Source organism: Hydra vulgaris, chromosome 01, assembly GCF_038396675.1.
Source record: "Hydra vulgaris chromosome 01, alternate assembly HydraT2T_AEP".
Classification (NCBI taxonomy): domain Eukaryota; kingdom Metazoa; phylum Cnidaria; class Hydrozoa; order Anthoathecata; family Hydridae; genus Hydra; species Hydra vulgaris.
The window spans coordinates 31,202,338-31,217,500 of NC_088920.1; the positions used below are offsets into that span (position 1 = coordinate 31,202,338).

The window sequence follows — 15,163 nt, forward strand, 5'->3', positions numbered from 1 at the left end:
CCGCATCCGAGCATACGTACTTTATGGACGATTCCTAACTTGCCGTTTTACGTCGTTAAAGACAAAATCATCAAGAGAGCTTTAAAATTGAATCTATCAACTTTAAAAAATACTGTTCCGACTAACTAATTTTCGTTTTTTAATTGTGATATTATATATAATTTATATCATTTTGTAATTTATTGCTAAATAATCGCTTATATGCGCATATTGACCAAAACTTGTGTAACGGAAAATAAAAAGATTCAGAAAGACACAAAATTGCAAAAAAAAAAAAAAAAGAAGTAGACCTTCTTGACTGTAGTGTAAATAAAAAATACTTAAGTGAGGCACGTCTATATTGAGTAAATAGGGTCTACTTGTTATTGACTCGATAACACTCTTAGAATTATACCAAGAAGTTTGGTTGAATTTAAAACTAAAAGCAATACTGTTAATAATATTTCGCTTCAATTCAAAGTACCACTTAAACATGTATTAACAGCATTTAAGGTAAATATTTCTTTTAAGATACCCGGCGCCGGGTACAGCATAAAATTGGCCTAATCCGGGTAACCGGGAAAACAACCTAACTACCGGGACCGCAGGTACCAACCGGGTACCTGGCACATCACAAAGCTCATCACTAATTTAAATAACCGGTGCTTAAAGTAGTTTAAAAATTAGTTTTCATTATTTGTGACGTTAAGTTTGTGATACATTGTGAGTATTATACGGATGCTTTGATATAATTTGGCAATCTGCGAAGCGCAGATGCATATCTCTCGCATTCACAAAACGTTACTGGAAGTGTATAGCCAATCCACAAGAGTGTATTTACTTTTGGAATAGCTTACTTATCGCATTTTAACAATGAAGCTTGTAACATTTTTGGTTTTGGGTGTTCCATTTCATCACAAAGGTTCTTCCAGCAAATAATTTCTTCCTCATGTAATCCTGGCAGAGGTAGATTGTTACTATAGATTTTGACAACATCTTTAAGCCTTTCGATTATGTTACACATTGAAGCTTGAGATGCATTTTCACACACGACATAAAGTTTTTAAAGTTTTAAAGTTTGACAAGATTGTTCACTAAACAATAATTGGAGGTCCAATATAATGTAATCCAAATAAGGAATCAGAATGTTACGCATACAAACCTCATTTGGAGTATCAGCTGGAGTGTTCTGATGATAAATTTTCCGTTGAACTGCCGTAGATGTTACCACATCAACGCTCAAATGATCTACTATGGGATATAGCAATATTTAGGAAGTGACTTTGACTATGTCCATAGAGTACTAAGCTATTGTTTAAGTCTGTCAAAATAGTCTTACCCATACTATGTTGCATATTGCTGGCTCCATAATAGCCCTGCCCACGAAGATTTTCTAGTTCTAATCTATGGTCTAAGAGCCATTTTTTTGTGAAGTGATATAAAGCACAATCAGTAATTTTGTTAGCTGGAATAACATCAAGAACTTCTCGAATTAAATATTTTTAAGTCAACAAACCGAATAGAAATCGCAAACTTTTCTTTTTTTGTGTAAGAAAACTTCATCTATCAGAAGAGTATGAAATTTGGCCTTTTTATGTCTCAGAGAAGATCAGCTTGAATCATATGATAACCAAAAATGTCAATAAGTTTATTTTGAAATGTTCCAGAAAACTATATAACATTCTTTGGTCCTGGTGAATTAAGATGCTCTAGTAGTTAAAATTTATGTTTTGCAAGAAGTTGAAGCAATGCAATAAAGTTTTCTTGGTTGACACTTGTATTAGTATTAGATATATTTTCGTTATATCCATGGAGTGCCAGACCTTGTTTCCCCAAAAAAAGAACTGATTTAATAATGCAATCTTCAATGATGTGTTTCCTAAAGCGAATTCTTTGCAATGTTAACAAGCTTTAACGGGTAATGCGAAAGTTATCGGACAAATCCTAATTTCATTAATTGCGCATAATAATTAGTTTTTGTGGTTTTATGGGTACGCATAAACGTTCTATAAAATATAAACTTTATTATTTGAAACACAATTATTTAAAATGAGGTTAAATGCAGCTGAACGAGAATCTTTTCGAAAGCGACTAAAAATGTTTTTTGTAAAAAAACCTAATATATAAAAAAAAAAAATCGTAAATCATTTTGAAAAGGAAAGATTTGCTCGAAGTACATTATATGATAACCTAAAAAGACTTGAAACTGTTCAATCGTTTTCTGATAGAAAGTACCTTGGTCTTCCGACATCCTGGACTAAAGAAAAGAAAGCTGAATTAACGAGACTTGTCAACCATCGAAAAGGGGTCAGTCAGAGAAAAATAGGTAATAAATTTGGTGTAAATCAATCGACAATTGGTCGTCAGTTAAAAAAAATAAATAATAAATATAGAAAACGTGAAAAGACTGCAAAATACACTATAGAACAACAAATAAAGGCAAAGAAAAGAAGCAGGAAACTAGTTAACCAACTCTATAACACAAAATCGCTTCTAGTCATCGATGACGAAAAATACTTTTGTTTTGCAGGGGACAACATGCCTGGAAATTCTGGATACTACACAAACAACAAAAAGACATGCCCAGAAAGTGTTCGTTTTATAGGAAAATAGAAATTTCCAAAAAGATAATTAATGTGGATAGCCATATCTGACCGTGCTATGTCCGAGCCATTGTTTGCACTTCCAAGGGTGTAGCGATCAATTCATCAATCGATATTAATGAATGTTTAGAAAAACGACTTCTTCCATTTATTCACAAGTATCATGGAGACTTTAACTATTTATTTTGGCCAGATTTAGCCAGTTCTCATTATTCTAAAGATTCTCTAAGTTGGATGGACCAATATGTGTATTACGTTGATAAAGAATCCAATCCCCCAAATGTGCCTCAAACACGACGAATTGAAAATTTTTGGGGACATTTGGCACAGAAGGTTTACGAGGGAGATTGCTTCAACAGAGCATGTTTTAATCGATCGCATTAAACTAAAACTACAAGAAATTGATTTAAACTTTTTACAGTCGCATATGAAAGGCGTCAGAGAAAAATTGAGATCAATTGCAGATAGAGGTGTTTTTTCAAATAATAAATAATATATTTTTATTAAAAGATAAATGCTTTATTTAAAAAAAATATAATAGTAGTTTTTTTTTTTATTTATAAATAAGTTATTGACGTTTTTATTTTGTCCGATAACTTCCGCATCACCCGTTATGTGTATTTGTGCATTGGGATTGTTTCACATTCCCTTAGCATCATCTAAATACTCCAATGCGTACGAATCGTATTAGTTTGAAAATTGTTTGGCACGATGTTTTGCTAAACTTTTCCATTCATCTGCTGGAGTATCGCAAATTGCCTTTTACCTTCCTTAATACCAGCTGGCACAAAAAACATACAAGCACCACAGTATAAACCATTTTTATCCTTACTGTATTTCAAATATGGATATTTACAAAGTAGTTTAATGGGGAAACGTCGCTTTTTTTTCATCATCTGATAAAGAAAGTGGTGTTTACACAGGCTGGTGATGTTTATCATACAAATTGAGTTTTCCAGCGTTGGGTAACTATGGCAGCCTTTAAAGGTCTAACATTCCAATATCATATCAAAGATAAGCACAAGTATCACCTTGCTGTGCTGCATTATCATCATCGCCAGATTGTTGAGCTACATTACCGTCAATATCAAATTGTTGAGCTACACTACTATCAATGTTAGATAGTTAAGCTGTATCATTATCACCGCCAGATTTTTGTGCTACCTTGTCATCACTGCCAGCTGATTGTGTTATATCAAAAGTGTTTGGAGTTGATCTCAGTTTTCCAAAGAAATTTGTAATTTTAGTAAGTGATTTGCCTTCTTCCTTCATAATCTTTTGTTCTTTGGCATGCTTGAATTCTGAACTTAACTTTTTTCTTTTAGTTGATTGTTACATTTCTTAGAATATAAATTTTAAATAATTGACTCATAAAATAATATAATGACTATTTTTTGTATTGTATTAAATATTGTTTTTTTAGATATTTTGTTTAAATTAGCCTTTTGCTCGGTAGCGTTTTGCTGAGTTTACAGTTATAAACAAAAAATAATTTTAAATCAAAAAACATAGTTATAAATAACTTTTGCAATTTTTTTTAATCGTTACCTGTTTTTTACATCTGGCGTGTTTTAATTATAGTTATATAATTTTAAAATATTTGGTAAATAAATTAAAACTCCTTTAAACTGCAGTGTTGCAACTAACCCCTCGCTCCCCTAATAATAATACAATTGATAAAATATTTTTTATTTTACAAAATATTATAATTAATTGTATTTAATATTTACATAAAAAGTTTATAATAAATTTTTAAGACCAACACACAAAAATAAACAAGAATTCAATTCACTTGTCAGGTAATTAATTAATGACTTAATTAGTCAACCCAATAAACTGTATTTCAAATAGAAAAAAAATAGTTTTGAAATAAAACAGCAGATAAATTAGGAAACTATATCAAGTATAAAAACAACGTTTTAGCTCAAATCACGTATATTTATTATTGTTTATTTTGTATATTGTTTATACGTATATGTATTATTGTAGCGTTATAATTGTTTATTTACTAAGTGCCGTAGCTAGAGAAAAAACAGCCAATAGCACCCGCGCTAAATGTTTTTAGACGCTAAATAGACGATTAAATAAATTTATTCTTTAAAATAGCGGTGGCCCATTTGTCCCACCCGTGTTATATTTACTAAATATTTACTAAAATAACTTAATTAACAAATATTCCATTTTTTTAAGTTTTATTAACCAACTCTGATTTTTTTTTTTCAAGTAAATATTCAATTGCAACATTTGAAAGACGCAGGCGTGGTAAGCACGCTCATCCCCCTCCCGCCACGCTTTCCTTCTTTTCCACCCCCTTCCCCCTTCCTTCCTCCTTCCTCTCCCTCGATATAATTTTCTGTATGTTTCCGGAAAAAAAATTGAAAGTTTATTATTTATGCGTGATAAATAAATGTTCCAAGTTTTAGTGACCGAGCTTAGGCGATTAACCATACTGATAATACTTTTTTTAAATTAATTATAATTTAAAAAAAAGTATTATCAATATGGTAATTTAATTTTTTTTTTATTATTCAGCGAGTATTCAGCGAATCTATTTATTTGCGCTAAATTAAATCGCTAAAAGTTTGTTGTTAATTGTTTTTTTTTAATTACTTTTTTTAACGATTTCTTTTATTATTACAGCTGACCTAGTGTTTGCTTTGCCCTTACACCAAAAAAATAAACAAACAAAACTGTTACAGCTGTGCCTTAAACTGCATCTTGAGTTTTATATATGCAAATTTCTCTATTCAAACGTGTCTAATAACTCGCAATATCGTTAGTTAAACATTTGAGTTACAATCAAAAGGTAAAAATATTTGGCAACCTATACAACAATACAAATTTGCTTATTATTTACAATTATAACTAAGACAGTGAAAACTGTTTCTTTAAGATTCTCATTCTTTTGGTTGATAGATCAAGAACCGTTTGGCAAAAAAGGTTGTGAAATAGAAAACAACTTATATAACTATATATATATATATACATATATATATATATATATATATATATATATATATATATATATATATATATATATATATATATATATATATATATATATATATATATATATATATATATTCATATATATATATATATATATATATATATATATATATATATATATATGTATACATATATATATATATATATATATATATATATTCATATATATATATATATATATATATGCATATATATATATATATATATATATATATATATATATATATATTCATATATATATATATATATATATATATATATATATATATATATATATATATATATATATATATATATATATATATATATATATATATATATATATATATATATATATATATATATATATATATATATATAGGTTCTTCATATAAAAGTATATAATAAAGCTACAATGAAACATGAGACATTTTTAATGTCCTATTAGTTAATTAGTTCTATAATCAGTTTTTACTGTAGTAGTCAAAGCCGTGCTCAAACTTTTTGCATATTTTCTGTATGACTTTCTGTATATTTTTCAGTAAAAGTCTATTCAAAAAGCTGCCAAATTTTACAACATTTCTCGGATTACTCTGCATGCTAAAATTAGTGACAATGCTCCAATTGTCAAAAAGATGGGTCCAAATACATTCTTGAATGGTGTAAAGGAACAAGTGCTGGTAAAATACATATTAAGTGCCTAAAAGCACGCTATGTCTGTCAGGAATGATACAGTTTTATCCCTAGTTTCTTCGTTTATTTATGATGAAAGAAATATACTTAAGATTAACAGAAATCGACCTTTTAAATTTGGACGACCTGGGACTTTAGTGCCAGGGAAAAAATGGTTACTTATTAAATAATGTTGAGTAAAAAGCTACAACTTGATTGTTATTTTGTTTCTCGGAACTTGTTTCAACTTCTAGTTTTGGACATTGGTCTGTTATATATAATTATTTATGTATGTACATATATCTATAAGCTTTACTGACTTATAATTTTGTTTTATTTCATTAGTTATTCACTTTTCATAAAGAGACATCCAAATGTAGGTACGCACACCAGCGAATCTTTGAGCGCAGCAAGATTAAATGTTAGCAAGCAAGTAGTACAGCTATAGTTTGCAGACATAAGAGAATACTTAGCAGAAAATAATATTCTTCACATAACAAAAGAGAAAAGCAGGAATTTTAATATAGATAAATCGGCTTTTCAAATTTTTAAAAGAACTGAAACAGTTTTGACAAAAAAAGGCTCTAAAAATGTTTACAATGCAACATTAACAAAAGCAAAAGAACGTGTTACAGTGCTTGCTAAGTTTAGCCTACTTATTAAATCCCTTCTAATATTTCTCTCATTATGTTTACAGTCAAGCGTTATGCTTTTGGCTTTTAATATCTTCTAGATATGTCTAAGAAGATCTTTCTTCAATATATGTCTATTAATATCTTTTTTCTACATATGTCTATTAATATCTTCGTTATGCCTAATTATTTTATTAAAATACTGGACATTAAATTGCATTCAACTAGTTGCTTATTCTAAAGTTCTGACATATTTAGGTCAATTCTTTTCTTTCTTTTCAGCAAACATCGGTGCAGATGGGTCTCTCCTTCCCCCTTTAATTATCTATACAAATGTAAGAATTCCAATGAATGTGTACAATGCATTTCCAGAAACGCTTGCTGCTATCGAAAAGAGTGAGTCTGGCTATATAAACAATGAGTTTTATATGAATAAATTAGTTTTGTTATTTCTCTAATGTTCTTTACTAAAGCTGTTACCCTTTTAAGTTTAATATTTTGGTAAATTTTTCACTAATGGCTTTACAAAATCAACTCTACCAGAAGCTGATTTGAGAACCTTAGTAAGAAATGAAAATCTTTTGTCTAAAGAACTCTTTAACACTTATATTTCCCGGATTACTTCGATGCCTTTGTCTTTAACACTGTCTTGGAGTTATCAATGCAATATTTATCTTCTGTTGCAATTGTACATTTTCTTAAAAATATCCTTGAAATAGTTACTAAACTACTTAATGTGAAGTTTTGTAGCACTGAGCAGTTACTAAACTGGTTGCAGAACTTCTGGAAGTTTAACTCGAACAGCTTGAAGAAAGTGAGTAACTGGTTCAAGTAAGATTGATTTTTCCGAAATAATATGGAGACAAAAATTATGAATATGCTGGACTTCAAACGAGTAATAATAATAATTTGCCGCTTTCCTTGTACTTCTCTTTGCATGAAATCAAAATATTTTCAGTTGAAAAAAATATCATCAACTTTACGACAAAAAAAAGAATACTTTTAAACTTGTTTGTCCATCTTGTCTCACATAGAAGAGGATTACTTGTGACAGAAGATTTCTTTTTAGCTTTTTTGCAAAGAAATGCAATAAGTGCTTTAAAAGTTGCAATAGTATTTTGTATCAATGCAACATCATCTAGATAATAAAAGAAGGGCACAGTCAACAAAGACGTTTTTTTTTCCAGCCAATATAGTGCACCCATCATAACTTTGACTCAGTAGGTTATATTAAAAAGACCAAATATTCTGCAATTTTGAATGATAAAATCAAATATTGTGACAACGTCCATATATTTTAGCATTGGAAATTCAAGATGTTCCTCACAAAACACTTATGTTTCATGAGGAACTTCTTGGATTTTAACGATAAAAGGTCTCATTCATTGTCAATAAAACATAAAATATACCAGGAACTAAATAGTTTCTGAAATATATGCTGACGTATAATGGAAACAATATATTAAAAAGTGTAATGGATATATAATGTAAGCAACGAGATGTTGATACATCTAGTCTTTACTAGCCTCACTATAGTGAGAATCTAGATGTATCAACAAACCGCACTTCCAGTCATAAATATTTGTTTCCTAAAATACATGCTGTTTTATCAACCATTACAGAGAACCCAACGGCATTGTTGGAAGCTTTTACTATGTTTTCTCACAGAACTTGTTCAGGCAAATTTGTTAAATTATTCTGCATTTGGTGTGATATGTAACTTGCACTTTTATTGGGACATATTCCTTGTTATATATATTTCCCACGTAGTGCCAAATCAATTGTTCCGCATATTATATTTTGTACAAATAAAAGGATACAGCTTTATTCTGTTTTCTTCAACATTTCGTTTTACTGAATTATCTTTCTGATCAAGTATATTTTTATTTGGATTTTTTATTGTTAATGCAAAGTGTTTAGCACCTTGTTGAGCCTCACGATACTATGCTGAACTGATTTAGCTTTTGACATATTCATTATAATGTTTACACTTTGTGATTAGATTAGTAATAAACACACCTTGAATTCTTATTTGATCTGGTTATGAAAAGAAAAAAAAAAAGTACGCAAAAGCACCTTTTAACTTATATCAATATAACAACCATGGAGTATACTGAGATTGAGACTAAACTGTCCTTAAATAACGTACTTTACCCAACTCATACCGTCGCAATATCAAAAAAATTTATTTTTACTATAACTGTACTGTAGTAACATGTTTTATGACACGCAGATCAGTTTTCTAAATTAAGAAAATACAGAGATAGGCAACCACCATCCCCCATGCTTCTTCCTCCTTTCGGACACCCATGGCTCTAACAGTATAATATTTGTTAGAAATAGATATTTAACCTGTGACTTTTTCTTGCATTTGTTATAATCTATAAGACTATTGATAATTAACAGTATATACATTTAGTTAAAGCATTGTTAGTAAAAGAATTTGGTCAAGAAGAGAATTTGAGTATTTTTTATTTTATTTTTAAAACTGCCCACTTGTATAGCATGCTTCTATTTACGAAAAAGAAGTTCTAGTTTACATTTATAAGTATTACCCCAGGCAATACTGCGATATTACTAACTAAGAGTGATTCTTAACAGTGAATATTTATATTTTAAAAATAAAAATTTAATTTACATATACATAAATTTAATATTTATTTAATTTATTTAGTCATTTATTTATTTATTATTGCTTTAATTACTACGAGTTGAGCACTCACTGACACGCACCCACAGACACACACTCATATACATATATATGTATGTATTCTATTCTTTTAGTAATACACATAGTATATAGTTAACTGTTTTCTTTTAAAACAGTTGCATTTTTTTCATGAATCTATTGTTAAATGAACAAATTACCAAGTCGGCTAGTCGAATAATTTTACTTCAGTAAATTTAATCATTTTTTGGTCGGTTTAAAAATCTTTTCGGTCGGTAATAAAATGTTGTTAGCTAAAATAAGTAATTTCGAAAGCCACGATTCATAGCATAATAATGTTCAATTTCTTCTAAAGTAAGGTTTTTCGTTTCTGGTAAGTAATAGTAAACAAAAAATATACTTAGAAAAAATACAATAGCTGTAATGCAAAAAAAATTTACATAATCTTCAGTATCAGCCAGTGTAAACCTCGTTTCCAAGGGAAAAATTGCCCACCAAATTAACGATCTAAGAATACCGCCAAGCAGACCACGAGCACGAGATGGAAAAATCTCTGAAACTATAATCCATGGCAATGGACCCCATGTAAAAGTAAATACTATATCATACATAAAGAAGTAAGCTACCCGTGCTCTTTCGTCAACTTCAAGCTTGAAGAAATAATAAATGTAAAAACAAATGCTCCATATTACCAAAATTGTACTTCCAAATAGAAGTAAACGTCTGCGTGAGATCTTGTGAACTATATAGCATCCCAATAATGAAAATAGCAAATGCAAAACAATGCAAGCTTTAATATAGTTTCTGTTTTTAAAATTTTGATAAAACAACAAAAATTTATATTCAATAATAGTTAAATGATTAATGAATAACAATAAACTTCCTATTAAAAGCGGTCGAAACAATCCAGGTGAACGAAAATCGTTAATTGATGCTGTATGCTGGTGAGCTAAAATAAACAAACTAAGGTATTATTAGATATTGTTAAAGGTATTATTTTATATATAGAAAACAAAAGGTATTATTATATATATAAAATACTATATAAAGGTATTATTAGATGTAAGCGTCCGTATATATGCATGTTTATATATATATATATATATATATATATATATATATATATATATATATATATATATATATATATATATATATATATATATATATATATAATATATATATATATATATACATGTATATATATATATATATATTATTATTATTATTATTATTGTTATTATTATTATTCATGAATAAGAAAATCCATTAAACGAATTAATAACACATTAATTTTTATTTTGGCCAGCACTTAAATTGCAAAATAACTCTACAGATCAAATGTCTTTGTCTAAATGTTTCATAAAACATCATATAAATTTGAAGTTACATCATCAGCTCTTTTTTTAGTAATAGTTTATTCATAACAATAAAATAAACAATAATTTTTTAGGACTGACATTTATTTTTTATTCATAACAATAATAAAAAGTAAGTGTCAGTGCTAGAATATCAAAAAGAATTGATAAAATTAGTGTTAAATTCATTTCGCTAACATTCATACAACAATTCATCAATTCCGTTCATAGTTTTAAACAGGTCAAACGTCTTAGTAATATTTAACTCTTCATGAAAATAGAGTTGCCTAGTTATTTTCGGAAAATTAGTGGGGCTTTCCACCTTTGAAGGTGACCTATGAAGAATCGTGATCACATATTTTCATTTAGAGTTCAAAAGCATTAAGAGAACAGTTTTAAAGCATTTCAACCTGTTACAGTTACATTCAAGCCCTGTTTTATGTGATGCTACTCTATGTTTTTTTTATACTATAGCGCAGTCTTTCTTTGTTTTTTCTTTTTTTGGATTTCTTTTTCATATGCTGTAATGGTTCCAATGCTGCATTTTTTGTAATAAATTTACATTAATTGAATCATCTGCGAGTATCGTGAAAAACAAGGACCTTAAGTATTCAATGTAAGACTTGATAATACAGAGTAACTTTGGCTTACGTTTATTAGTAAGTGCCAAATGTTATTTACATTTTTCAAAACTTACTTTAGCATATTGAAAAAGAGAGACCTAATTCCATTAAACTTTAAATATGCATAAAATCAATTATTTAATTTATTTTCGAATACAATATGGTTATTTATATTTATATGTATATATATATATATATATATATATATATATCTATGAATATATATTTATATATATATGTATATATATATATATATATATACATATATATATATATATATATGTATATATATATATATATATATATATACAACGTAATTTGTTTAACCAAAACGTGTTGTAATGATGAAAATGGATGTACTAATTTTTATTTGCAAGGTTTTAACTTGATACGAATAGAGCAGAAATTTAAAAATCGCAGAAATGTATTCCCAATTGATGTAAAAGAAAATTTGCAATTTTTTTATCAGGACTTAAGTACTTCTGACAATAATATAGAGGTTTCAACTATTAAAATCATAACCAAAAGTCACCATAAACATTTTATTTACCAGTTGCTATCAGCCACCTTAGGTGTAATTGAAAATTTAGGTACATTTTTATTTTACGGTACAATAAAAAAATGCAATCAAGAAAAAAAAGCTACATATAAGGAGACATAAATCTCGATTGTTTTGATTAAGTCAATAATAAAATGAAAATGTTTTATAATGCATTTTTTGAATTCAGCTCTATTCTAAAGCGACAACTCTTATAAATAATATAATAACCAATGATTTAGTTGATGAAACTGTTAATACTAATACTAATTAATACTATAATAAATACTAGTAACAAAATATTGCTACAAACAAACCAATTTTACGTTAAACTCATTTTTAAGAAGCAGTTTTAACATCGTTTTAGAAACAATTACCTCTACTAAACTGGGAATGTTTAAACCATCTAAATGACATTAATTAAGTCTACAACACTTTTTTTTAAAATATTCTGTGAATTACATGAATCAAGTTTGCCAAAAATTAAAATTCAACCTAAACCAAAAAACAATAAATTGCCATGAATTACCAAGGAACTACAAAATTTGTCAAAAATTAAACAAAAACTTTATATTAATATATAAAATCAAAATCGATTGAAAGTAAAACTATATAAAAAAGTTACACTAAAACCATTGAGCAAGAAAAGTATATAGCGTTTATATAAATGTTATATTAATGTACTAGAAATACAGACTAAATTCAAAACGCACTCAGGAAGTCTTTCGAGATATTACAGGCAGTAAAAAAACAAAAATGTCATCCAATCAATCAAATTACCCAAAATCAAATTAAACAAAGAGTAAACAAAATTAAACAAAGAGTACTTGTTTAATCAAGAGAAGCTAGCTGCTGAGCTAAATAAATATTTATCTCTGTTGGGCAAAAGCTAACCAAAATTATTTATCCAACTAATAATTTTAAAAAAATTTTTCTTTTCCCCTAACATCGCATCTTAACTTTGATGAATGTGAATGTAATTTTAAAACGCTCAAACCTAACAAAGTCGTTGGCCCGAATGATACCAAAGTAAACATAGTTATTAATTCATATGGTGTCTGAAAAAAAAAAATTTTTAGAATACTTTTTATGTTCCATAAGACTAGAACTTTTTCCTAATCAACTAAAAAAAAAAGGTTATACCAACTTTAAAGGAGGATATTTACAAATGTAAGCAGTTACCGTCCTAAATCTATTTATTACGGTTTTTCGAAATATTATTAAAGAGTTTTTTATAGTAGAACTTACAATCACTTTACAAATAATATTCTCATATATAACAATCAATATGGTTTCAAACAAAATAGTTTGAGGGTACATGCAGTTATCCAGTTTTCAAGAAGTATAACTAAATTGTTTGAAAATTCTCAATATACTATAAGAGTTTTCACAGATTAAGCAAAAGAATTTGATACCATAGAACATGAAATTCTGATAAACAAGTTTAAACTTTTTGGATTAACTGGTGGTGTTTGAAACTGATTACAAATTATTAAAATAATCCCATGCAATTTGTCTACCTTGATTAAAGTTGGCAAATAAATTTGCTTGATATAACATGTGGAGAACCCGAGGGATTGATATTGAGATCCTTTACTATTTGTTATTTAGATCAATGATTTTTAAAGAGCCATAAGTTTAATAATTATTATCTTTGCAGATGAAACTCTTCAGTTTTTATTTCTCAATAAGATAAATTTTCTTTTTGAAAACACGAAAAATGAACTAATTAAAATCTCTGATTCTAGATAAATAAACTCAAAACAAATAAATCTCTCAATATTGATAAAATGAAATGTGTTCTTTTCCACCTTTATTTTAAAAAGCTTTTACTGCTAAATGACATGCCTTCTATTTTTATTGATAATATTTTAACGAAAAAGTAAACCAAATTTTTAAGCGTCTAAGGTGTGTAAGTGACAGGTATTGTTTTTCAAAATAACCTTTTTACCCAAAACAAAGGCTAAAATTGATAAAAGCTGCATTATGAGAGTCAAAGAAGAACTTTTACAAAATGCCAAACGGGAGGTATTTATCATATGACGATAAAAATAATTCAAAAAAAAAATGATAGACTAGATCTAGTCAATAGTGCATTTTTTAAAGTGTTTTGCAATGGTTATAGAATCACTGAAAAAAATTGAAAAGTTTTCAGAAAAATTTCAAAAGACATTCGTAACATACTGAAAAGAAGATAAAAATATCCAAAGAAAAATGGTACTAGTGTGAAGCTTACCATTTTTCACCTTAGTTTAATGAAAACTTTAAATACTATTTTCATTAACAAGAAACTGTTTTGACGCTTCTAACATAAGTGATTGTCATAACAAGACCTCAAAGTATTCTTTATGTATCCGCATTCTTTTTTTGTACTTAATTTATATATTTCTTATTATTTCTTTGACATATTCTTTAAATGTAAACTTTTGTTATTTTTCTTTTTATTATATAGTATATATTATAGTATAAAAGTTGTAATGTAATAACAAACAGAAAAAAAATACAAAAAAAAAAAAGAAACTTGAATCCAGAAACAATATTATAATAAAAAAAAATACTTAAATCCATAAATCCATTCCAGTTTTTCTTATAATATCTCAATGCAACAAAAAGCATATTGGTGAAAAAAAATGCAGATCAAAACATAAACACAATAACAAAAACACTGTGTAGAACAAACAGCAAAACATTCTGCATTAGCCACACACAAAAAATATTGCGAGTTACAAGTTGACTGGTATATTTGCAAAAACTCTAAATTCTTACTAGTTTGAATTCTAAAAACTGATACTTATTTCCAGTATTTAATTCTAAAGCTCTAAATATTGTGACTAGCTGAAAACTGATGGTTCTAAACAAGAGACAATGTGGCTCAATAAAATTTTTGAAACGAATTTTTGCGCCAGTCAAGTCAGAGAAAGATGAAACCATCTTTTTGAGGTAAAATAGAAACTTTACTGATTAAAAATAAGTAACAAAAACAAAGAACTTTTAAGCTGAAAATGTGTTCCTTCAACAGTAATGATGACAAGCGCCTTTTTATTGTTGCATGAATCAGTGAAAATATGCGATGTCTGAACTTCAACATTCTCAATTTATTTA

At 27.8% G+C, this 15,163-nt stretch overlaps 1 protein-coding gene across 1 annotated transcript in view; it reads right to left on the reverse strand.

The window, feature by feature from the left end:
* Positions 1-3,707: 3,707 nt before the first annotated feature.
* Positions 3,708-15,163, reverse strand: part of LOC136074330 (glucose transporter GlcP-like) — a 15,338-nt gene continuing 3,882 nt past the window's right edge. Inside the window, exons 4-8 of the mRNA XM_065786636.1 lie at positions 10,423-10,491; positions 10,235-10,332; positions 9,983-10,192; positions 9,134-9,189; positions 3,708-3,900 (exon numbers count right to left, since the gene is read on the reverse strand). Of these exons, the coding sequence (XP_065642708.1) occupies positions 3,708-3,900; positions 9,134-9,189; positions 9,983-10,192; positions 10,235-10,332; positions 10,423-10,491 (626 nt within the window). The remainder of the gene's footprint in view (positions 3,901-9,133; positions 9,190-9,982; positions 10,193-10,234; positions 10,333-10,422; positions 10,492-15,163) is intronic.